Raw genomic sequence first — 26275 nt, forward strand, 5'->3', positions numbered from 1 at the left:
ATAGCTCCGTTCATGGAGTTGAATTATTGTTTGCCAGAGATCCAGACTTACTCTATTTTAATGCTGGAACGCACCGACACAGCTGGTGACCAAATGAGCATCGTCTAGATCAGCAGCAGGCAGACATATTGGGCCTGTTAGCAGCTGTCCACCCCGGGCTACGGGACGAGGTGTGGGCTGCAGGACGGGGGATCGGGTTTACAGGCCCGGGCCAAGGTTTCGTAGATCTTAACTTTGTCCCCATGACTCATTACAGTCGTAGCCTGCAGAGCTGTCCAATTTCACGGTGGGTTACAAATAAACTGCACTTCTGACCATATTTCTCGGCTTTTTTTCCCTCTCTGCGCTTTTGGCCGAAGCTGGATTTAATTTGCCACTTCCTGTTCCATCATGCGGTTCGCAGTCTCTCTCTGTCACTTGTCACATTTGTTTTTGTTCAAGTCCATTAGAATGCTGATCTCAAAAATTGAAAAATCAGGGGAATCGTTCAATGCCGAAATTATTCGACCAACCTTAAAAACACCCGCCGCTGTCTTTTTTCCTCATTTAATGTAACGTTTCCGCAATATAAACGGTACGGCTAAAGCTTAAAATTTAAACGGCTAGAGCAGACTCCCATCGGCCATTAAAATAGGGAAAGGGTGAGTTGGAGCCAAAGCCATAAAAAATAAGACTAAGAGAGGAAAAAACTTCAAAATATGCTGTAATGTTTGAAAACCCTCACCGCTTTCGAATTTTTTCTCCATCCTAATTTTTCACAAAGAGGACCTGTTTGAAATCGCTGCCTGTGCTGCTTTCCAGATGTGCAGCGTTCCACACCTCTAAGTCCTCAAAAAAACAAAAAGTAGAGTAAATACGGACCGTAACGTGATAGCATCAACTGAGATATTTTGTTTTGAAAACTGTGAAAAAGATTCCATGGATTGCATGGCTGTTGAACTCATTAGGGGACGACAAATGGTGAAAAAGGCTCGGATGAACTCATATGTACCTGGTGTCTCTCTCTCTCACACACACACCACTAACTTATCCCCATGTTCCACTCTGAAGGAGTAAAGGAGGAAGTGTAATCCACTATGGCTGGGCTCTCTGGGCATCATTACCTCGTTGTTGGCACGGCGAGACGGCTCACTTTGTAGTGCCGAAGACCGCAGCATTAGCAGAGTTCAGCGTTGAGACAGAAAAAGAGAAAGTGAGAGCTCAGAGAGTTCAGGATACGGGTCGTCTCTGAATCCTCAAGTCCCGGCGGCCGCGCAGCCAGCTAATTGATGGCAATTGCACGGCAGTTTTGCTGTGGTTTTCTTAACACCGCCCTTCTGGCAGCCAAACAAAGTACTACTTGATAGGGTTTCAACCCCTCTCTGCTGTGCGCATTGCGAAAACTAATAAGCAAAAATAGAGTTACAAGGTCTTGTCATATCTAAGAGCTTTTCAAGATCTCGGAGGGGGAGCCTTAGTGAATCTGCAAGGATGTGTCGGAGCTATGCGAAAGGTGTTAGGGTGTGATTTGAGTCAAAGCACCAGTGACCTACCCCGTTGGCTCTCACCGAAATGGGAAGATGTCCAAAACCATTCTCCGCCCTCTGCAATCTGTCCCGCAAACACATGCGAAGCAGACTGACCCGATCTCCCTGATGAGGATAGCACTAACTGGCAGCGGGGTTTCCCCGTCCAAACCAGACATATGGAACGCATTTCTTTGTTATTATTAATAAAGAAAAAAATTAATAATAACGCAGCCAGCATGTTGCCAAAAGTAAGCTTGCGAGAAAAAAGGCATGCACCGTGTATTGTTTAAACAGAGGAACACCATGTGAACATTCAAAACCGCTCGCTTGGAAACGCAGGTTAAAAGGAAAAATATAAGAAAAACATTTGTGTCCTTGAGTTCAGTTTTGATTTTACACCTGGTTGTGGATAAAGCTAAAGAAATACAGATCTGCATAAAATAATAAAAGGGGTAAATGGTATGTAGACCGAAAAAGTTCAGCGTTTCTCACCATGTGCTTTTAGATGAGAGCGGGGTGGTTTGAAGACGTGTGTGTGTGTGTGTGTGCAAGAGTTAGGAGGGAATAAATCCTACTGAGCGGAAACAGAGTGTTATGAGGCCACGTCTCACATCTCTGAGCACAAAGAGTAAGAAAAAAGAAAGAGAGACGGGGCAATATTACCATGTCCTTAAATTTGTCTGTTGGTTAAATGACTGGAAAGGAAGTTTATAAACAGCTTGGTTTTGCGTTTACCTGACTCAAATGTCAAGTAATGCATAAAAGTTTATGCATTAAATGCTTGAAAGAGAACAAATCTGAAGATGTAATATTTCAATGAGGTTTTACTGCACAGTTTGACAACTAAAGCACATCACATTGTCAGCAATGATAATATAAAAACTAACCGAGTAGCTCTCTTTTCTCCCACACACATCCAACTTTGACCAATCGAAATCTCCAAGCAAACAATACGTAAGCGGCCATTATAAACCACTAAAGATGCTTGACCATGAATGCGCTAACCGCGGACAAAGCAAACACCATTTCTTTCATCCTTCTGAAAGCAGACCTTCAACAAAACCAAACCAGCTCTGGATTTCACATGTTCTTCATCAATATTCAATTACATCAGTAGCATCAATCTATATCATCAATCATCCGTCGCTTGGCACAAAGCGGCCTTCATCTCGCGTCTATCTCCACCCTTGGCCATTAAGGAGAAGAAAAACAGAAACCAACATTCTCTCTTTTCTCTTCTCCGACGCCTTTCCCTGTTGACTTTAGTCTCTTTTTAAGATGGCAAACACAAAGAGCAAGCGGAGGCAAGCTAATTAGCAACACTTAAAAAGGGATCTGGCTTCATTGTTTGCGCTCCCTCGCCCTCACCAGTTACCAGGGCAACAACTTTGAGAGTGGCACTGTGCGCATTTCTTTCGCTTTTTTCCTCGTCTTCTTTTTGTTTCCCCTGGGGGTTCTCTATTTTTTGGAGCCCGAAGAGGACCATTGGGAGGACAGAGATGGAGTGAGTGGAGGGGTCCCTTAAGCCTACACAGAGCGGGGGCTTCTGGGATGGCGTAGGGTTAGGCCTCTGTGTTGCAAAGCACAAAAACAAGCTCTAAGTGGGCATTGAAGGAAAGGAAATTGGTCTTGGTGGGGACGTACGTGAGTGTGTGTTTATTAGATGAGGGAATATTTCGTTCATATTCAGGATCAGGGAGTTTCTAACTCAAATAACAAAGCTTAACAAGTGTCCGTAAATGCTTTACACTGTAAAATACACTGTAATAATTATATCATTTACATTTTAACTTAACAACTAATCGCAACTAATCGTTTGCAGAATAAAAGTTTTTGTTTACATCATAAATGTGTGTATAATAATTATGTATATATAAATACAAATTAATGTATAATTTGTGTATATATTAAAACACCAAAGAGTTTTTTTTTTTACCTTAAAATAACGTTTCCAAAAAAGTTTCAGTGGTTCATCCACTCAAAACAGGGTGAATGGCACTTTCACATTCGCTTTGCAGCCCTCTATCGGCCAAAACCGCACTAAATAAGTTTCCAACCGTCGGGTAGTGGTCCTGTAGTTCGAGTGAAAACTACAAAAACTTGCTTTACGGCAGACCTACAATCCAATCAGAGCCAGCTATGCTGCAGTATTTACGACAGTGGTAATGAACAATTACGCTTCTAACCTGTAGGGGGAGCAAAGAGCAATAAGTCTTTAGTGTTGCTTTAAGTATTAAAATTATATATAAATATAAAAATGTATATACACATGTAAATATTCCTAAAATATATACATGCATGTATTCTGACATGGTCAGAAACAATGCTCAGGTAGGCCATGGCATTTAAGCGATACCCAATTGGCACTAAGGGACCTAAAGTGTGCCAAGAAAACATCCCCCACACAATTGCATTAATGAGAAATTGAACAGGTGTTCCTAATAATCCTTTAGGTAAGTGTATATACATAATTATTATACACAATACACACACACATATATGATGTAAAAAATAAAAACTTATATTCTGCAAACAAGTAGTTTCGATTAGTTGTTATGCAGCCCTACATAAATCAATCAGAATAAGGCAATTTTAACTTTTCTATTAGAAGCTACAGCAATGCACAGCATAAAAAGATTTAAGGTTGTACACCCAATTTGATTGAAATTAAATTTTACAGTGTAGTCACTATAACACAATAATAAATGAAGCTTGGTTTAGCCAACTTCAAAATTTAGTAAATTTCAGAAAACGTAGCATTTCTCCTACAGCTCAAATATGTATGGACTACTTTAATGACACTTTTTAGATCTTTTTAAAGAGTTTAAGCATCCCTGGTCACAGTAAACTTAGTAGTAGCTCAGATATTATTTAAAATATCTAACTGAGCATTTTTATGCAATAAATAAACAAAGAATTTTTTTATTTCTGAGTTCACTGTTCCTTTAAGAGCTTTAAACAGACACAGGTCCCTGACAATTTACTCTCTTTCCACCTCATCTGTTGATTGGAGCCGAGACAGTAAAAACACATGCCAATTATTGTCAATTAAATCTGCTGTTTCCTGACATGGAGTCCAGTAAGATTAAAGCCCTCCCCTCTCTCCTTTAACTCTCTTTCTCTCTCTTAAACTCAAATTCCCTCCCTAAACACCTCCTCCTGCCCCCTCCATCCTTTCTCTCCAATTCAACCATTACCTAAATCTCAGCGCTCCACGCTGCTCTCTCCGAATCACTAAATCCATTCTCCTGCCCCTTCCCACCTTTCTCTCCTCCTCTCTCTTCTGCTGCCTCTCTCCGCAGTGGTTTGTCAATCAGCTCTGAGGGAGTCATACCTCCAAATGCCCACACATTAGTATCCAGCTGAGAATCTTTCATAATCGCCATGGTGACTAGAAGAAGGTCAATGCTTGATGTGCCTCAAGCATTGCCTATGAACTGCCCGGGCCGTGGAAATTACAGGCGCGGAATAAAAGGTGGCTTTGTGGCACCACTTTAGACAGTGGGATGTGAGTGTTTGTTGGTGCGAGTCTATTGTGTGCGAATGTGTACACCAAGGACAAGAGCCTAAATGAGGGAATATATAATGAGAAATACAACTTGAGCACATTCCAAAAGTAGTGAATTAGGAAGATAAATAGGGAAGCCTGCTCTAAGACATGTCATATTTTATCCAGTAATCTAATGTTTTAATTTAACTGTTCTTAACAAATTTGATTTGAAATTACCCATTGCATCTTTAATAAATATTGAAACAATTTCTTTCAAACAAAACATAATCAAGAACTCAATTTTACATCTCGTTGTGTCAATTATTACCATGTGGTTTTGAGAGTCATTACTGTAAATGTGAATTGGGTGCTACTGTGGTCTGGTGCGTTTGGAACTGATCTGAAAACAGCTGTGCTGGCAGTCCATCTAAGATCAACCAGCAGACGCGTCAAACAGACGCAGGAAGAAGCGGCCGTGCATCGCCACAACTGCTCCTAATGTGACTTCAACAGCCCTGCTGAGCGATTAAAATGAATCCAGACAGAGAGAAAATACAGCACTAGCATCCCTCTCTCTCTCTCTCTCTCTCTCTCTCTCTCTCTCTCTCTCTCTCTCTCTCTCTCTCTCTCTCTCTCTCTCTCTCTCTCTCACACACACACACACACACACACACACACGTATGTAAATGCAGACTAACTGCGGTACTCTTTAGCCTTCTCAAAGGTTTCCCTGGAAAATCCATAAATAAGCTTTATTACCCTCCCATAAATATGACATTCCCACATTCCAGAATTAGGACTTGATGTGTGAAAAAATCATTAAAAGAAAAATATGAAATATCACCAAGCACATGTGAAATACATTACGCTTTGTACGGCCCTTTACTTATAGAAAATTGCACATGTATCCGATCCAATAATGTAGACAGGACATTACGTGACAACTTTCCCATTCCATTACTTTATTTTTCAGGCTAAGCATAAGAAAAAAACAGACGTTATCAATATAGTTTAAATCCTAGTTTTATCCTAGTTTGAAAACGACTTATTTTGGTTTAATCTTCATCTGAGAAAAAACACAACAAAGAAAGCAATGAAACAAATAACTTTTTTAAACAATTCCTATCCTAACCATGCACCTAATCCTTTTCAATAGTACTACAGGAAACCGGCGTGCCGGAGGTCTTATTGTATTGCCGCGGCACCACAGATGCTAGGCAACTACCCTTCCCTAACACTCCCCAAAACCCCTCACCCTTACACATCGGTCACCACCCGTATTTCGTGACCCAGCTTGACCTTTCTTCTTCGTTGACCTCCGTACAATGAGACGAGCGACAATTAAACGTGCGGAATGCTTTTAAGCGATGACACCCCTCAATGTTCGATTTACTGGATGTTATTAAGCTGGCCCTTTATCACCTTGCATCCTTGTCTAAAAGGGATATGATCCCTGTATATAAGCCCAACGGTCTCCACCCCTCTCTCCTTTTTTGTTCGTTAGCCTTAAGCCATTCAGAAGAGACAGCTCGAAGATGAGAAAGAAAGGATCTAGCAAGCCTCGGCCACGTGACCGCTCCGTTTCCCTCTCACCAATCATTGCGTTTGGTCAAATGAGCTTCATTTCACGCAAGTATGTGATACGGCCATTACCGTTCGATGAATGGCGAACAGAAGGCCATCCCTAACGGTAATGAGACCGGAGAGGCCAAACACCCCAACTGTCAACCCGTCCAAACTTCCCTTCTACCTTTTCTCACCGTGCTTAGCATTTCACACGTAGACACCCAATTAAACCGACCGCTTTACAGGTGCCCACGATCGGCCACTGCCATCGGTGGAGCTCAATATAGGTATCTGAGATCTAAGGTATGTCTTTATCCACTTTTGCCATCTGTGCCATAAACAGTTTAATTAAAGAGTCTCTTCATGGGAAACGGTGGAAATGAAAACAATGAATTGTCACATACACATGCAGATGGCTAATTTTGCATCGCAGTAGCATAAAAAGTGGGGGTGGTTATGATACAGCGACCACAGACAAATCATCAAGAGCTCTTTATTATGGGGACAACTGAAACAAAATGAGAGAGCACAGAGATACCATCCAACCAAACACATATAATTCAAATATTAAGTTAGCACTTGAGATGAAATCAACTACTGTGGTTAGTTTTTAAATATAAATAAGGGAATCACTGTTACAGAAGCTACGAGTCAAAATAAAACAGAAAGTAAATGAGCAGGAAGTGGGAGAGACAAAGAAAAGCATCTGCTATCTTCTGTCTGTGGTCCTACATCTGATCAAAAGAGCTTAAAGTTTACAGTGATGTGGTCTCCATATGCACCAGCTCCAAACCATAACCAATGTTCATCTGTCAATGTTTGTTCAACTATTCATCACAGAAACCCAGCAAGATGTTTTTCTGTCTATTTCGCTCTCTGGTGTGTTTCACATCTCCAATATCTCCCTCTTCTCACCACCAATCTTTCTCAACCTTCTACTAAATAGGGAAGTAGTTGAAGCCCTCATACTCCTCCCTCAAACTTCATAAAATTCGGAGATATCAGGGTCTCCAAGCGGTCCATAGTCCTTTTAGACTGCATTTAGTTTAATGTGAAATTTAGTGAATAAAAAGCCTTTGCATTTAAAGATAACCAGTGTTGGGGAAAGTTACTTTTAAAAGTAATGCATAACATTATTAAGTGACTCCCCCAAAAAGTAACTAATTCCATTAATTAGTTACTTTTAATGGAAAGTAATGCTTATCTTACTTTTGCGTTACTTTTTCTTATTTGGCTGAGGCTTGATCTCTTTCAGGCCTTGCAGGTGTTTTTTTATGACTGAGAAGTTCTGCATTTAGAAACTGCATATTTCCATCGCAAAAATGTCAAGCTGTGGTCTGCCATCTCGGTTTCTGACTCAAACTGTTCACTGAAAAAAATGATCCATTCAATATACTTATTTTTTTAAGGTAAGTGGTCGCAATCAATTTATTTAAGCTACATTTAAAAAAAAAATAGAAATACAAAACAAAACAAAAAACACGTGGCTTAAATAAATTGATTGTTACCACTTACCTTAAAAAATTGAGTAAATTGAATGAATCATTTTGTTTTTCAGTGTTCCTGCTCAGGTGCGCACGCATAGAGTGCGTGATGTTTATTTTAATTCAGTACGTTATTTTTTTATCTAATTAATTAAACTAAAAAGTAACTCGCATTACGCTTTTATAAAAGTAACAAAAAAATTAATAAGTACACTTATAAAGTAATGCGTTACTTTACACTGAAAAAAATATTCATTCAATTAACTCTTAAACTTTTTTTAAGGTAAGTGGTCGCAATAAATATATTTAAGCTACATTAAAATAAACAACAAAAAAATTAGAAAAACAAAACAAAACAAAAAACTTTTGTTTAAATGTAGCTTAAATAAATTGATAACGACCACTTACCTTAAAAAAATGGGTAAATTGAATTAATCATTTTTTTCAGTGTACTTGTTACTTCAGAAAAGTAATATTATTACGTACCCCCAACACTGAAGATAACATTTAAAATTTGCAAAATAGATAAACGAATTACCTTTTATAAGACAAACATTCATTTTAGTAATAAAGCTGCATTGCACTTCAGCAAAGCTCGAACCTAACACTGTTCCCATCCTGTTATGCATCATTGGGGCACTACCTATCTAAATGGTCACTTTAAAGCCAAACCACTGGCCTACTGCATCCCTAAAGAGAGCGAGAGAGAGGTAAGACCTCCAATTAAAGAAAGAGAGTAGCAATAGAGGGGTCTGACAGGACCACCTCCTCCCTCCCGGGCCGCACTACACTGTACACTGGCTACAGAGCGGGACCATTTGATGTGAAGAACACTCAGGGGATTGAAAAACAGAAAACCCTCAGTTGGATTCCTGGCTTTGTGCAACAAGAGGATGAAATTCTATGAGGACTCCACCAGTGTGCACTCTTGTTTTTTTTCTCTACCTCTCCTGTCTTCTTTTTTTCTACAAAGCAAAGGGTTTTGCTGGTATTGGGGTTGTGAAGCAGACAAGGCACATTCCTCAGGGGGGCCCAGGCGCCCTTTCTTGACACATCTCAGCGTTACACTTTCTTTCTCCCCTCCCTCGCTTGTTCCCTCTTTCCTAGCACTTCAGCTCCGCTCTCCCCCTTCCCTCCATCTTTCTCGAACCTCTCTCTCTCTTAGCCTTTCTGACTTTACTATCTTGCACCCACCCAGAGAAAATGTTATTGCTCAGAATTTGCTCTCAGGTGTTCTAATTTTTAATCTGATATAGCATATTCCTGTAGCTAAGTGGTGGAGCATTGCTTTAGCAGCGCAAAAGGTCACAAGTTCGATCCAAGCAAACATAAAGTATATTTTAATAAAACATACACCTTGAAATGCAATGCAAGTGTCTACCGAATGCATAAATATAAATGTATACTTTTTTAAAGGTTCATATTGAGATCTCTGACCAAGATGCATGCATTCAACCTCTGTAAACCAGCAACTTTTTTCAGACTCATCTCTGCGCTCTCCTGTGCTCACCCTCCCTCGCGTTCGTTCCCCTGTCCGCATTCTCCATCACTCTGCTGGGCTTCTGTTTGTTTGGTAAAGACTGTTGAGTCTTTGACGTCTGTAGATGCCTGTGATTTCTCCCAGGCTCCCGAGGGGCCCGGGGAGAGAGCGCTTTGTGTTCAGACAACACGGGCCTGCAAAGAAGAGCTGGGACTGTTTTTCTGCTCCAGTGCTTTCTTGGCAGGGTGTTTAACCAGTATCGCTGAACGATGCCGCTTCCAGGTGAAAGATTCGGGCTCAGAGGAAGAGACCAGACGGAGGAAAAGCATCCAGCGAGAGCCAATAAAACAAAATAAACAGTGAAATACGAGCGTGTTTGCCTGGGTTCGAATGATGGGAGGCATTTCCTGAGGTTTTTTGTTTTGAAATATTTACATTGACAAGTTAAACAAAGCATGACATAGTGTGACAGTTATCAAACTATGTGTACTTCCCTTTTACACGCGGTATACACATTCAGATCTGTACTTCTCTAGACCTGTACACAATGCACCACATTAATTTATTACAAACTATTAGAGTACAGTAATTCATACGTCTTTTATACCATCTCTGCAGGCATAGTGGCCGGCTCTATTAAACAGCTGTCTGAGGAATGGCATTGCAAGACATTAAAACTTGATAAATGACTTTATAGGAGCCAATGCAATGATAACACTTTACGGCTTGCTTTGCCATTACAGAACCTTCCTCATTAAAGCCATTTGTCTTCAAGGCCAAACTCTCCATTCATTTATAACCAAATGAGGGAACTTACTTGACTATGAACTAATGCATTCATCAGATTCTTATGAACAATTGCTATCTGAAACAGAAATAAAGGAGGCAGATTTCTATGCCATTGCCACCCATATCAAAGCAGTACTTGCTGGCATGAAACATATATCTCATTTGAAAAAAAAAAGAGGAAAAGGGGAGGGCTGGAGAAAATGAGGAGAATATTTGGAATATCTCTATGTGAACAAAGAGGTCAGAGTCTTCAGGGAATGTCATTCAATGAGACCGGATAAAACAAAGTTGTAATTTTCATACAGTTCAAAAACCAAATGAGGGTGAACAGTACAAAACAGCCGTTCAGAAAACGTCTATTCATTTTGTTATTTTGTTTCCAAAGAAGCTAAATAGTGAATAAAATCATTTGTGTCATAGTAAATTCCCATATTAAATAGTGACAAGAGTTCAAACAGACTCCCTGGGGACATTCTTCTTATTTCTTGTCTTCATAGAGACTCAGATAACACCTGAGTTTAAAAAACATCTGGAACAAGAGCAGATGTGTGCAGCTTCAATGCATAAAGCTCAAGGCCATCGAGAAATAAAATACACTTAATGCTTGGCACATGCATGCGCACACATGCACATATACTAGGAATGCACAAAATGCCATATTAGTGATTATTAGTGATTCATGTTAAATATCGGTTTTCGTTAATATTGGATGTTTATTGACTAATATAACACATTTATGGCACTTTTCCATTGCAAAGTTCCCCATGGGTCAGGTCATGTCACCTTACTTTGGCTTGGTTAGCGTTTCCATTGAGTTTAGTTAACGTTAAAGTGGGAGGGATTATAGGCCCATCATTATATTTGCGTTGCCTACTGCTGTGACATCATACAAAACGTGTGCGCGAGCATCGTTACCCATAAATGTATTTATTTGTCAGTCAGTCCGCCACAAAATCAAAACTGAGAACCACAAATAGATGTTTGCACATTACGTATATCACTATACCTCTGTCTCACATGACAGTTTCTGTACAAACACACGTGGTGCCAGTCAACGCCCTTCGCTAAGTTTCAAAAATGCGTTGGGGATGTGCCGTCACAAACTGCAAGGATTCTCAGCCTGTGGATGTTTTTCACCGCTAAAAGGGAGTTTGGGAACTTACAACAAAGCACAGATGACAATAGGTTTGCGACGGCGCACACAACGCTGGCAGTGACGATTCTCTGAGACCAATCAGTGATCTACATTGTTTTCACGTTTTAGTATCAGCTCAGCTCGCTTTGAACCCCAACTGAGGTGGTACTAAAAGTAGAGGGTACTACGTACTGTACCCAGTGGAAAAGCCCCCAAAATTAAGCTAACCCGACCCAACCTGTGAGGTACTATGCAATGGAAAAGTGGCATTAAAGTACACTCTAAAAAATGCTGGGTTATTTTCAACCCAGCTTGAGGTTCAAAAAGGGATGAGCCTAGTTGTTGAGTTAAATTAACAGAGAAAATTTTGAGATCTGATCCAACAATGAGTTAAAACAACACAGCATTTTGGGTTAAAACAACTCAGCATAGGTTTAATTACAACCAAATGGGCTGGGCTTGCTCTTTTTGAGTTAAAAATAATCCAATATTTTTTAGAGTGTATACACCCAAAAATTTACATTAATTTAGGCATTAAATATTTTTTTTTAAATAGACAAACTCAGTTTTTTTTATTAATTGATTTTTGAAATGTGCCATTAATTGTTTATCTGCTATAACATTTAAATAATTATCAACAGCTTGCACATAGCTAGCACACATAAATTTGTACTTATTTGCAAAGAACTACATGAAAAATCCTCTAAGCCATCGGCTTACAGCATTTAGCAACACCGCTATTCACTTTCTTTGTGGCATATTTTGTATCCATCCATCAGAGGGAAAACTTTTGAAGTAGCAGACTGTTTTTTTCTAAGTAAACGTTTGCCAGAGGTTTTTCTGGTCTGACTCTATGATATAGACAATGGCAGAACAAATGGAAAACAAAAACGCAACATACGACTGACAGACTAAACGAACGGCTTGTGTTTTGACATGCTTAGAGGCCACAAATTTGTGTAACAAGCAGACTATAATCTTGTCATTGAGAAGCATGCAGTGGTCTTATCTTAGCTGAGCGCAGAGATGAATTTAGTTCTTAGGCTCTGAATGAAAGGACAGAGAACTTCGAAAGCCTCTCTTAAACAATTACGGCTAAATGACAGTTTACAATTATACAAAAGCTTTATTTTCCCTTTTGACCGCAAAGAAAAGCTTACAAACTATGTAACGTAGCTATCATATTGAGTGATGGTTAATCTTAAACATATAATAAATAAAAAATCTGTGACACATTTCTAAATACCCAGCTAAAGTCGGTTTTTTTCGTGATTTACAGTTTTTTTTGTGATTTACAGTTTTTTTTACATAAAATAATCTTCATATATAAAGTAAAGCCCATTCTTTGAAAATATACCCTTGTTATCTTCATTGAGTAAAGTCATGTCAAAGAAATTAAAGTTAAATCCGTGACAAAAACAAACTTTGATGCTCCTAATCTCTGAATTAGATTATGAGACTTCAGCCTGGATTTCACAGATGGGGTCACGTATAGTGTGTGTACATCAAATGTTTAGACGTTGAACTTTTACTTTTACAAGAGCTCCCGCTTGCCACCAAAGTGCAAGGAATTGTGGGTCAGTGTGGCACAGGCGAGAGCCAGAGACAGAAAGTGGAAAATGAAAATAAAGAACGACAGAGAGGAAGTAAAGGAAAGAGAGACAGAGTGTGGCATTGAGGTCGCGCTGGCCGTATGCTTGACATTGGAAATGGTTTAGAGCATAAGGAACTGGCAATTTCTTTCTCTAATTAAAGGCTTTGGCTCACATGTCGATGTACAGGTGCACCAACACCACATTGTAGACCTGGAAATAAAAGCCTCTCTGTGTGTACTACTGGCTTAGCTCGAGTCTACACACACACATATACGCACATACACAGCACAGAGGATGCAGCCGAGTAAGAATACATTCACATTCATTAAGTTCACTACAATTTCAAGCACTTATTTTAAATGACAGAAATGAGCAATGCAAATAAGTTGGTACTTTACAAGTCAAGTTCTTTCCTTTTCCTGTTCTCCTTCCTGTTCTTGCGTCATTAATAGTTGGTTATGTTTTTAACTTGTAGCCATTCATGAGGAACTAATAGGCACAGACTGGTGACTAACACAGGCTTGCAACTATATCACTTCTTTGATATGCTTTCATATAATGAACGGTTGTAATAATGAAACAGAAAAATACTTATGCAGAAGGCACAACAGAAATAAAATGATATCGAAAACAAACTGGATAAAGTTTTTGCATGTGTTAAAGGGAAAATATGCTCATTTTCAAGCTCCCCTAGAGTTAAACATTTGATTTTTACAGTTTTGGAATCCATTCAGCCGATATCCGGGTCTGGCGTGACCACTTTAAGCATAGCTTAGCATAATCCATTGAATCTGATTAGACAATTAGCATCGCGCTCAAAAATAACCAAAGAACTATCGATATTTTTCGTATTTAAAACTTGACTCAATGATATTATGCAGCAGCCAAAAATAGTCCCATTAGTATCTTTCAATAGCAGAGGACTATTTTGGGGCACTGCGTAATATCATTGCGCCTGCTGCAGCCATGTTACAGCAGCAAAGTCCTTGATTATTGCACCAGAATGAGAGTATAGTTCCTAGCCATATCGGCCTAGAAAATCGCAAATTTTAATTTTACGTCAGTCTTATTACACGATGTAACTACAGAAGAGTCAAGTTATAAATAGGAAAAATATCCAATCTCTTTGGTTATTTTTGAGTGCGATGCTAATGGTCTAATCAAATTCAATGGATTGTGCTAAGCTATGCTAAAAGTGGTACTGCCAGACCCGGAAATCAACTGAATGGTTTCCAAAACGGTAAAAAACTATTTTTTACTCTAGGGAAGCTGGAAATTTTGCAATTTTTTTTAAAAAGTGGCAGACTTTTCTTAGTTTAAAAAATTACTTTATTAAAATATAAAAGTGTAAATAAAGCATGCTAAATAATATCACTGGTAACACTTTACAATAAGGTTGTATTAGTAAACATTAGTAAATGCATTTACTAACATAAACTAGCAATGAACAATATAGTTTTTCATATACAATATAGTATTCTTGTCAATTTTAGTTCATGGTAAATTATCTAATTTTTAACATTTGATTTTGATCATATATTATTAAATGCTTAATTTAACATGAACGATTAATTAAATAAATTCATAAATATATTAATAAATGGTATTAATCATTGATAGTTCATGTTAGCTTATGCATGAACTAATTGTAAACAAACAAAACCTTATTGTAAAGTGGTACCACATCACTTCATACCAAATAAATGTGTGTGGATAATTTGGTTGAATCTATGCCAATCGATGCTACGTTTAGACGCATCGGTGACTTGAGACAGAAATTTTTCCAGCATTGCCTCTGTTTCATTGATAACCAGACCGGGGGTCCTGCTACCCTTCGCGTCTGTAATGCATTTAGGGAATAGTGTGAACAGAAAAAGTGAGAGTTTCGGCCAAGAGAGTCCGGGAAGTGAGGAAATTCCAGCTGACAAACTGGATGTGGAAGACACTGACGCATAGTCCAGTAAGCAAAAACATTGCAGGCCTCTGCATGCTGACGTGTCACAGCAGAAAACAGTTACTCTGAGGATTATTGTGAATCAGGGCTGCTTTGAATAAACCTTAAAGTGTGAGATAGTATCAGGAATTCAGTTGATAGTGAATAGAGTCTAAAGATGGGTTACATGGTCAAATAGTTACAATGCTGGGTTGTCTTTAGATAATGGACAGAACATACAGCTGGGTTATAAAAATTATCCAATGGTGGGTTGTTGTTACACAACCATGGGTTAAAAAATCCCAGCAATTGGGTTGAACCGAATTAATTAGGAGGTTGACTAGTTTTCACTTTTTATTGCATGCTGACAGTCTGCTGTGCTTAGCTGTTAAGACAGCAAGCTTGCATTGTAAAACCTAGCGGAGAGTTCGGCTCTTTTAGAAATTTAATTCTCAATCACACTGTGTAAAAATGTTAAGCCTCAGGACAAGTTTAGTTAATTATTTAATATGTGCCTATTAAATGACTTTAAAAGGTTGTAATTTTGTATAGGAAAGGAAAACATGGCACACAACCAATCTTGTGAGGTTAAAAAAACATGGTGATGAATTTAAACTGAGGATGGCTTCACATATTTGATTGTTTGTACGTTGCGCAAGACACACGGATTGCACAAGAAACAACTAACAGCTAAACACACTTCCTGAAAGTCAGAGTAGAGAAGTTTCTCACACAACAACATTCTCAGACAACAACTTGAGCAAACACACACAAACACACACACACCTGCTGCTGTTGAAGGTGCAGTAAATCAACTGGACTGATCTCCCCATTGGTGTCACCGTTGGAGCCGCCCTCTCTTCCTCCACCGTCTGATTGGCTGCTTAGACTGCTGACTCCATTTTGATTGGAGGGTGTTGTTCGAATGGTCTCAGTTGCTGATTCTACCATCATCACGTGTCACCTGCAGACAAACATGAAAACAAACTTTACTAAAAGCCTACGAAAGCAATTTCTCACTAACCAATAGCACAGACATCACTTGACCATACATCCAATCAGAAAGTGTTTATTCGCTGTATTACAGAGACACATCTGCTGACCTTGATAACAACACAGTAAACAACTAGTCAGCCATACATCTATTTTGATTCACCTAAAGAACCACCTGAGCCACTGAATAGCCAATAGCAGCAAGGGCACAAATGCTAAGAAAGAAGGTCGGCCTAAAGAGATCCAAAAGGACACTGTCGGGTTGGCACGATTTACCCGTATACCAAAGATTAAAAAAGTGCATCAGCTATGTTTGAAGGACGCTTGTCTTTGATAGAAAGTGTTAATGCATCTTCAGGAGCGTTGAATTAAATACTGTCAGGTCAAAAAAGAAGTACCAACCTCATGTGTACCTCATTATTTACAGTATAAAACAAAAACAACTTTCAACACATTTATTGTCACAGAGCAGGGAACTAAAATATTCCTTTAAATGAGTAAACAGTTCACTTATTGACATTTGCATAGTGTTCTGGAAAGTACAAGTGTTTCATCACTCCATCCGTGTAACAGCAATCCAGTTATTTATGAAGCAACATGACTCATTTAAAACAATAAGATCAACAGCATGAACTAGCGCATCCTGTGTTTGCAGTGTAGGAAAAGTATTATCTGCCCAAGCGGTACGAGTTGTGCAGTCCTATGCCAGTTGCTCGCCACAACAACAGCTGAAGAGCATTGCGAGATAGACTTTTAATACCTTAGACTTTCATCAGGACATTAACGAAAACTCAAAGACAAATCTATGGGTACAGATGTGAACTAAGTCCAACAAGTTCACAGTCAGAATCACTTAAACGCACCTGGTTGAGGAGTTATATATATATTTCAGCCAAAAGCTGTCAACTGCACCAGTCACGCGAAACTTGCATGACTGAATAGTATGCAGGCTTGTCCCGTTTCATGGGGGACACAAACCAAAGATGTGGGTAGTTTTATAGCCGATGGACCTGTGAGGCAATTCTAGAACATGTGTGGCTTGTTTTTATGTCCACCCATCTGTATCACTCTGCTGTAAATATGACATCTATCAGCTCAGCTATCTCAGTTTATACTTCATAATTCAAACTTAAACTATTATTTCAGGTACTGATTTTTTGCCATACATTTTTTTGTTCTTCAATAAAAACACTTTTAGGTGCTACAAAGGTCCTTGATAGCGATGCTTTAAAAGAACCATTTTTGGTTCCTGGGCAGTACCCTTTCAAAAAGTACAGCTTTTTGCATAAAGAGTTCACATTAGTACCTCAAGGTACATACCATAGACCGTAAAAAAGATGGATGACCCGACGCCGCTTCCTTCTATTGTAATGAACTGAACGTAAAATGGGCGCTGACATGTTACGCGAAAACGCCACTTTGGAACGAGGTCATGCGCAGAAGGAATCATCTGTCCAGCCCGGAGGTGAAGCCGCTGTATTAAACTTCCACACAAATACTCGCGCACCCAATTCAACCATGCCTCCGCCTTGAACGTCTCATTTGACTGGCTTGCTAAAATAAGGTAAGTTAAATACAACTCATTTTGTCTGTGTGAAATAACACAGAAATCGGAAACTAATAGTTACTTATATCTTCAATCTTCACAAAGGTCAAATCGTAACGACGTGCAGTGTTGGAGAAAGTTACTTTTAAAAGTAATGCATTACCATGATTAGTTACTCCCCAAAAAAGTAACTAATTGCGTAACTTAGTTACTTTTCATGGAAAGTAATGATTGCGTTACTTTTACGTTACTTTTGCGTTACTTTTTCTTGGCTGAGGCTTGATCTCTTTAGGCCTTGCAGGTGTTTTTTATGATCGCAAAAATGTCAAGCCTGCCATCTCCGTTTGTGCGTAATTCTACATTATGTTCAGTTTAATTCAGTACATTATTTTTTTTTTTTTTTTAATTAATTAAATTGAAAAGTAACTCGCATTACTTTTTAAAAAAGTAACTAAAATATTAATGTGTACATTTATAAAGTAATGCATTACTTAATACTTCAGAAAAGCAATATTATTACGTAATGCGCGTTACTTGTAATGCGTTACCCCCAACACTAACGACACACCTCAAATTAGCATCAAATTAGTAGCTAAAATGAAACTTATCACAAAAATGAACAATTGAATATATTTCAGCGTGATAAAAACTACCTTAAAGGACCAAAACCATCTTACAATTTTTTTTATTGGAAGTATAAATTATTGTTTTATTTTGACACGAGTCCCGTTCGTTTGCATGGAGAGGGCGACTTGTACTGCAGCCAGCCACCAGGGGCTGATCAAAGAGCCATCAGCTTCACTTTTCAAAATGTATGAAGCACACCTGGTACCTCAAAGGTACATACTGGTACCATGTTTACATATCTGTTCCTATATTAGGACCTTTACGAAAGTACTGCCCCAGTGACTCTGGGTTACATACAGTATTTTAAGCATTTTATCTGATAGCAAAAATAATCTTTTTCAGCTTAAATGTAATCCTGTTTCACTATTAAACTAGATGCAGGACTTGTTGCATGCACCATCTTCAGTTACCAATTGAGCTACAGGTACACAGCCACTGTAACTGCACTGGGTTAAAATCGCAAAGCATCATGAGACGTGCAGCTGCTCAGCGAGCGCATCCCAGCCATATTAACCAGCCTGGGGTGTAAGCAAGCATGAAGCCTTGTCATATCCCGTAATGGGTGTATATTGCCGCTATAATGGAAGGTCGTAAATAAAGCAGCCCAATAAATCTGTGCAGGGAACCTTTGATTACGACTGGGAGACAGAAGTTTGCAGCGTCTTGTAATTGTTTTTGGCAGCCTCATCTGAGCCGCTGTGTCAAAGCTTGCCACATCTTGTTTGGACCCTCAAGCCCCTCGATGTGAACCTTGACCTGTGAGAACATACGGAGATGCATTTTTCTTCTAAAGGGAGTGAGAGGTGTTGGGGGGATTCTTTACCAGATTGTAGAGATAAAACATGCATTTGGGGAAGTGCAAAGCGGAAAAAATGGCAAGTGTGCCTTTTAATTGGGACGGAAGAGAAATGAGACCAAACTTGCCTTCGCTTCAGGGACAAAAGAAAGATAAAACGAAAATCCCAGGACCAGCGTCTTCACGGCACGGCAACGCAATGCACAGGCTAGGTTTGTCTTTTTATGTACTAATATCAGCAGATTTTCTTTGGCACTTACAAGAAAGGGTGGAGGGGGTGGTGATTCATTCTCTATCCTGTTTCTGCAAGTACCGAGGCTGCAACAAGGGATCATGGGAACTTCTGTGACTGCCTGTTTAAATCTGTTTATATTGCAGATGCTGAAAGTTGCAAAGGTATGGGGGGGGGTAAACACTTTCCTGAATTTTTATATGGATTCAGAAGTGTTTTATTATGACTTTTTTTTTCTTTTACTCACAACGTAGCAATTTAAGGAAGTGATGCAAAAACAAATAAGGTCCGGAAAAGCAGCGATGGCGAAATAGTTTTATCTTATTTATTACTAAATCTCATCCTTCCCGATACTAAAATTCTCCTTTTCCTCTCCTTTCTGTCTACCCCTGAGGTAGCTTCCAAGTTTCCTGTGTTCAGGGTGAGAGTCTGCGGCTGGCAGTGGAACAGAGGATTCAGAGAGAGCTGGGATGAAAAGAGTGTGTCTGAGCCCAGTAGGTCAAAGGGTGGCGGTCTCTTGGGTAAATCTCATGCAGGTGGGCCATCACTTCACACCCTCCCAAAAACCAGCATCGCGGGGGACTAAAAGCTTCTAGTTCTCCGTAAAGGTCAGAGGTAAAAGGTCAAATGTGTTAGATGTATTTTCCCAGCTCCCTTTTTTCTATTGTTTAGGGAACATCTTTTACTGAAAGACATCAACATTGTAAACCGTAGACTAAGCATCAGGTGTTCTCGGCTAAATGTACTTGACACCGGTTTTGCTTTCCGTGCAACAAAGCAGATCCCCATAACACACTCGTATCCAAAGTGCTATCTCTCTATCCATTAAGTCAGCTTAACACAAACTCTACGCAACTAAAATCCGGGAAGACACAAAACCAAGTAAACACACGCTTGCAGAAGTGCGAATCTGTAAATGCTCAAACGATGACAGGCTTAGCGGCTCGAGCGCAGATTTGGCCGTGTACTATCAACCGGGTTGAAGTGGAAGTGAATTTACCTTTGAACCTCACTAACAGCTTTTACAGTCTTTTATGGCCCAGTTGGCGGGCTGAGAGCTTTGAAAAGGATTGAGACTGGCGGATCCAGCCGGCTGATCCCAGATCAGCACATCTGCAGCCACAGCCTGCGGATTGGACTCATCGTTTCGGTCCGACTCCAAGACACAAGCCTCACTAATGCCCTTTGAATTCAGTACTTCCAGTCTGGATCACTTCAGCAGAGTAAAGATGGTAGACAGCCAACGCTGCATTTTGATGGCCCTTACATCGCCAGCTAATGGAATCAGTCTTTATTATTTCAGATGAAAACGGGTGTATTTCAAATCCTTCACATAAAAACTTATTACTGGCTTCTAGCTCTATAATGGATAATTGATTGCGATACCTGACATTTTCTTTTTGTGCATGTTTTTCATGTTTTTTCTTCCTTGTTTAGGCCTCATTGGAAGAAAATATGGCAAACATTAAATTGAATTTTCTTTGTAGCGAGAAGAACTGAATGGAGCAATGTTTAAAATAATGCACGAATTCAAGTTGTACCGTAATTCACTTGGCAATGTCAACAGACTGGTTTAAATCGCAACTACTCATTCTTTACAAAGAAGATTTATATCTAAATATAAATAAAAAAGAGTTAATACAAGATGACAACTTTCACAATATTTATATTGAATACTGCCTATTCTTTTCGTTGTGACTCATTCCTGTCTACTATCCTAGTCCTCTATATAAAGTATACATACTCTTTTAGTCATATACAGAGACGTTTCACAGTTTTCAACAGAGCTGTTGGCTTTTTTGTCTTTCTTTGCACCTGTGGAACTGGCCACGTTACGCATACGCTAGCACACACAGGCACCCTTCTCAGTGATTTTATTTCTACCCAGCAGCTTACCAGATTAATAACTCTTTATCATGTTAAGCCTTATACAGGTCTATTTATATAAGTCCCACAAAAGCTGTTTCTGGAGCCTTGCATCAGCTCGCAGGAATGCTCTTATTATTAAAACAAAGAAGGAGCCAACATGATTAGTGGAGACAGCCGCGGTCGTGCCAGCTCATCTCACATCTTCTCCCTTAGGCTACCAAACGGTATCAGCCTGTAGAGAAGATCTATCCATCGATCTACACGCAAGATATACCGAAACAAGCAAAATACGGGAAATGTTCATATCGCAATATGCATATCTTAAAGGCGGGGTGCATGATTTAAAAATAAAAAATTTTGGGAGTCGGGCCGAGTACTAAAACACACTTGTAGCAAATCAGAAGTAAGGGGCGTGTCTACTTACCGACATCGTTGCCTGGGTTGCATATGTGTGGGCCGAGTCTATCAAAAGAAGGTCCAGATTCAAATGGGGTAGGGGCGTGTTTGTTTAGGTGAAATTAAATATCAACATTGGCTTTCAGAGATCATGCACCCCGCCTTTAACTACTAAAGACTTTTTTATGGGCATTCATTTTGATTTCTTCTCTAGCAACAAAAATCTTTTGGAGTGGTAAATGCACACATTCATTGTGTTTATTTATCCACCTCATCAGGAAGAACTGCTCTCAGCAGACAAACATTCAGGAACGCTGTCTACGGGAAGGATAGGGTGTATTTGTGTTAGCAACTCCAAAAGCTAACCCACAGGGCAGAGGGCAGGTGTGTGTGCGCGCGTCCCGGTGGTTAGAACACACAGCTTGCGGCTTTTCCACTAAATTTATCATCCCTTGGCGTTCGGATGGTGGGCAGGTATGACTACATCAACTCTAAGGCTCAGGGGAATTCTGTCACCGCCTGCCATAAAGACAGATAGCAGGAAGACTCAAGAAGGGGGCGTGAAAGTGAGAGAGATGTGACGAGCAGGGCACTCGAAGCAAGTCGCCACAAGAAAGAGTCCGAACACACCAGCGCTACTAATAGAATAATATGAGAAAGTTTAAAAAGCTGGGCGTCTCTCTTGGCGGTTTTAACCTTGTGCTTCCCTCTGTACCCAGCACGGCCCACTTCAAAGGGATCAACCGGCTGCCCCTCCCGGAGGGCACGGTGCACTGGAATATCCTGACAGTAAAGAAGAGATCCTCGTTTGAAGACTGCTTAGTCGAGCGCTTACGTGTTCTCGTTTAATAGCGAAGCTGTTCTTCATTCCACTCCATAACCGTTTCTCTCTGTGGAAGTGGCACACTGCTCCACTTGGCATTATGACAGAATCCCTCAGCGTTGCCACCCACTTACTTATTCGGTCACTCTGGGCATATAAACTCAACATGAAATGGCATTTATAACCCAATTTACATCCGTAGCATGATGTATTTCTAAAATGGTCCTGGAGCTCAATTGGTACAGCATTATTAGTGTTTTGATAAAAAATAAACTATATAAACTGATAAACTACATTTTAAATGCACTGTAAATTGCTTTGGATAAAAGTGTCTGTCAAATGTGCACTATTAAGTGAAAAGTCGGATCACCTTTCAAAAAAAATTACGTTTAATTTCACCTTAAATTAAATTAAAATTTTAGTATGAAAATCTTTATTTTTTAAAGTGTTACCAATTGAAGTATTTTTTGGTATTTGATCCAACTCTTCACTTTTAACAGTGTGTAAATGCAAAAATATTTATTCACCTTAATTTATTAAAAAAATTGGTTGTCTATTAAAATGAAGAATCTGCTGTTTGGTTGGGATAGGATGTAAATTAAGAGCAATGGTGAGGTCAGCCATAGTGGAAATACAAGTTGGCAAAAAAATAAGCTGTTACATTTAGTAAAAAAAAAGATCAAAATATCAAACGTGTTTTCTTCTAAATTGTGGACAATAAGGTCACGATTATGTGCATTTTTTTATATTAGTACCTCTTTGGTTAATACTGTATCTGTAACCAAATAGTACATATTAGGAGCTTTTTATAAGGGTACTGTCCCAGCGCCAGCTTTGGTACCTTTTCTCCTGAGGGTGTAAGAAAGGAAACTGGGTCGCGTTAATTAAAAGAACCAGCATTATCATGTTAGCCATTATAAGTGTGTGCTTACCTATCAAGGAGACATAGACAATGGTAACACTGATGTTGGTACAATATGTGCAAGCACAGATTTAACATTTAAAATTGGTGACTCCAATCACACTCAAATCTTTTCTTAAAGCTCAGGACCACCAATGCCCAAAAATATTCACTTCATTTCCCCACGGTACAAAGAGAGCTAAAAAGATTAGGTTAATGACATAACTTTGATCTTGTGATAATGACATCAGTTTTTCTTGGGTTTCAGAGCTAGTGTCCCAATTACATTTGATAAAGGATTTGCAAATCCACACATTTTTACTAGTCGATGGGTTTTCTGAATGACTAGTTGACTGGGTGCGTTTGAATTTAAAGGGGATGAATTTAAATAGTCTAACAGCTAACTATCATAAAATCAGACATGCATAAAGGACAATTCAATTATCAAGGACACGCAGACAAAAAAGTAACAAGTAAGAAAAATTCTCAGGGGAAAGAAAATGAGGCCAAATAAAACGGAGACAATCATCGAAAAAAATGTGTGTGAGTGAAGAGATACGAATTTGTATGACATCTGATGTACCATATGGCCATCTGATGCGTCCATGCTGTGAGGCGCACCTGATGGAGATGAAGGCAAAGTCCTGTTTGCAGAGCCCATAAAGATTAGCTTCAATCAGGTGGGTTTCGTTGCAATAGGTAAACAGCACTAGCATTCCCGACCGATGAAATCGCTCGTGTGTGTGTGTGTGTGTGTGACCGGGGCAAACATTTACTCCTCCTGACAGCAACACCACACTTTGCTTTTTTCTTTTTGGCGCAATGTAAGTGATTTTCCAGTCTGCCCTTGATGTTTAAGAGACTGGAGATTGCTATACGAGGTCTCCTCTCCATCAGACGCACACAGATCATGGCAAATATTTGGAGTAGACGGCCTGTTTGACAGCTATTGAACACACACTCACCTAAACCTATCCATTCTCATGAGGAGAGATAGAGAGAGAGAGAGAGAGAGAGAGAGAGAGAGAGAGAGAGAGAGAGAGAGAGAGAGAGAGAGAGAGAGACAGATCAGTGTGTTGAGGATCCTGCATATCTTTTTAGCAGTGGAGGTCGGGCGGGGTCTTGTGGGTGGCGTTAATGGCCGACGGTTAATCTTGTGATAATGTTGCGATCATCAAGACGAATAAACCCATTTCTCATCTCCATGTCTCATATCGGTTTAAGGGGCGAATGTCAGAGCAAGGGCAGTCTCGATATGTCTGAAGCCCTGATGCCCAAATTATATTTAACATGCTATTTGGCTTTCAGGAGCAAACAATTACAGAAATTGATAAGGACCCTTATGCAAGAGCTCCTTTAGGAGTTGATAAGATAAATGAAGTTTAAAAGATGAGTAACCTGGATAACAGTGAGATATCCTCAATAAAATAGAACCTAAGTTTAAAATTCATTTGTGACCCTGGACCCCAAAACAAGTTTTAAGTTTCACAGGTATATTTGTAGCAATAGCCAACAACAACATTGTATTGGTCAAAATTCAAAAAATCATTTATTGCCAAAAATCATTGGGATATGAAGTAAAGATGATGTTCCACGAATTTTCCTAATGTAAATATATATAAAAATATCTTTATCATTATCTCAATTATTTGATTTTTTGCACCCTCAGATTTTTAAATAGTATCTCTTTCAAATACTTTCCTATCTTAACAAACCATACATCAATGGATTTTTTTTTTGGTCCAGGGTCAAATTGGATCTGGATTAAACAGAGACAGTGGGAACAGGCAAAGCAGAAGTGAAATTGTTAATAAAGAAATGTCCATTAATCAAAACTAACAAACTAAAAATGGACAGCATGAACAGACAGGAGGGAAATAAATAAAATGTCATTGCAATAAACATAATACATAATGGTTACCAATCAGAACCATAGACACAATGATTTGGGTAATTTCTCACCAAAATATTTAAGCTAATGGCAGCCAAGTCAAACTCAGATGACTGTTTCTGAAATGGGTAGCATTACAACTAGTGTCGACCGATATTAAGAAAGCTATATGGCCGATATAAGGCCGATATAACACAAATGTTATTACTATAAAAAAAAAGAAAACTGGTGAAACAAAAAAAAAATTTTTTTATGCAAATCATTTATAAATATAGCCTTTTTGAAGTTGTTAAAACATATTTACAAAAAATAATTAATCTGACATCTTACTGTTTGAATAAGTGTGTTGAACTAGTGTGGTGTTGTGTGTGACCCAACATAACGTCATGTTAAAAAGTGAATAATGATTGGTTATTTTACTGTTTTTCAGACTTTGGCTTTACATTGAGTGACACTGAGTGTCTTTTTATTACAAACATAAAATTTAGGTAATAGAGATATTTACTGGCCGATTGAAAAGATTTATTGGCCGATAATAAAAAAATCCAAAATTTATCGGCCTCTGCAATATATTGTCCTATCACTAATTACCACAGCTGGAGAGAGACACAGAAAGGTATAAATCCAAAAAGTATAAATCCATGTGCTCAGATTGACAGATGACAATAAATTATAAAAGTATCTTAAGATACACTAAAGAGATCACAAAAGTATTACAAAAGCAATGTGATGTAAAATGAACATCATTCCATTAGTGTGACAAAATCCAAATCTATTGATAAATGGTTTTATATAAATAACACAAAAATAAAGAATTATGAATGTGTGTATATATTTATATTATAAAAGTAAATAAACCGGCCTGAAGAGAAAATGTCTCCGACTTGAGTCTTTAAATGAGGCCAATTGATGTCTTAAAAAAATTCAAAGTGGATATAATATAACTTTATACATCTGCTTTCATGAGATCCACTCTGGACTTCAGAGTTAATTAATTGATTGGATCAGAGTGGGTATAATCAAATAAAATTTAATAACTCTATAATAAAAACAACACTTTAGAAGGAAGCACGAGAAAAAATGATAGCACGTCCATTTTTCAAATTAATTGAATCGGAGTACTTCTGAACTCGGGCCAAGGTATCTTATAAGTAATAACTTCACACCATCCTCAAAATGGCCTCATGACTACAGGCATATAAACGCACAAACTTCTGTGAA

At 38.9% G+C, this 26275-nt stretch overlaps 1 protein-coding gene across 3 annotated transcripts in view; it reads right to left on the reverse strand.

The window, feature by feature from the left end:
* Positions 1-26275, reverse strand: part of foxp4 (forkhead box P4) — a 128025-nt gene that overhangs the window by 72737 nt on the left and 29013 nt on the right. For all 3 annotated transcript variants that reach the window (XM_065241419.2, XM_065241418.2, XM_065241417.2), the window contains exon 2: positions 15767-15944. In XM_065241419.2, coding sequence (XP_065097491.1) covers positions 15767-15934 — 168 coding nt within the window. In that variant the 5' untranslated portion in view covers positions 15935-15944. The remainder of the gene's footprint in view (positions 1-15766; positions 15945-26275) is intronic.

The sequence above is a fragment of the Paramisgurnus dabryanus genome, chromosome 14 (genome assembly GCF_030506205.2).
Source record: "Paramisgurnus dabryanus chromosome 14, PD_genome_1.1, whole genome shotgun sequence".
In the NCBI taxonomy this organism is placed as follows: Eukaryota; Metazoa; Chordata; class Actinopteri; order Cypriniformes; family Cobitidae; genus Paramisgurnus; species Paramisgurnus dabryanus.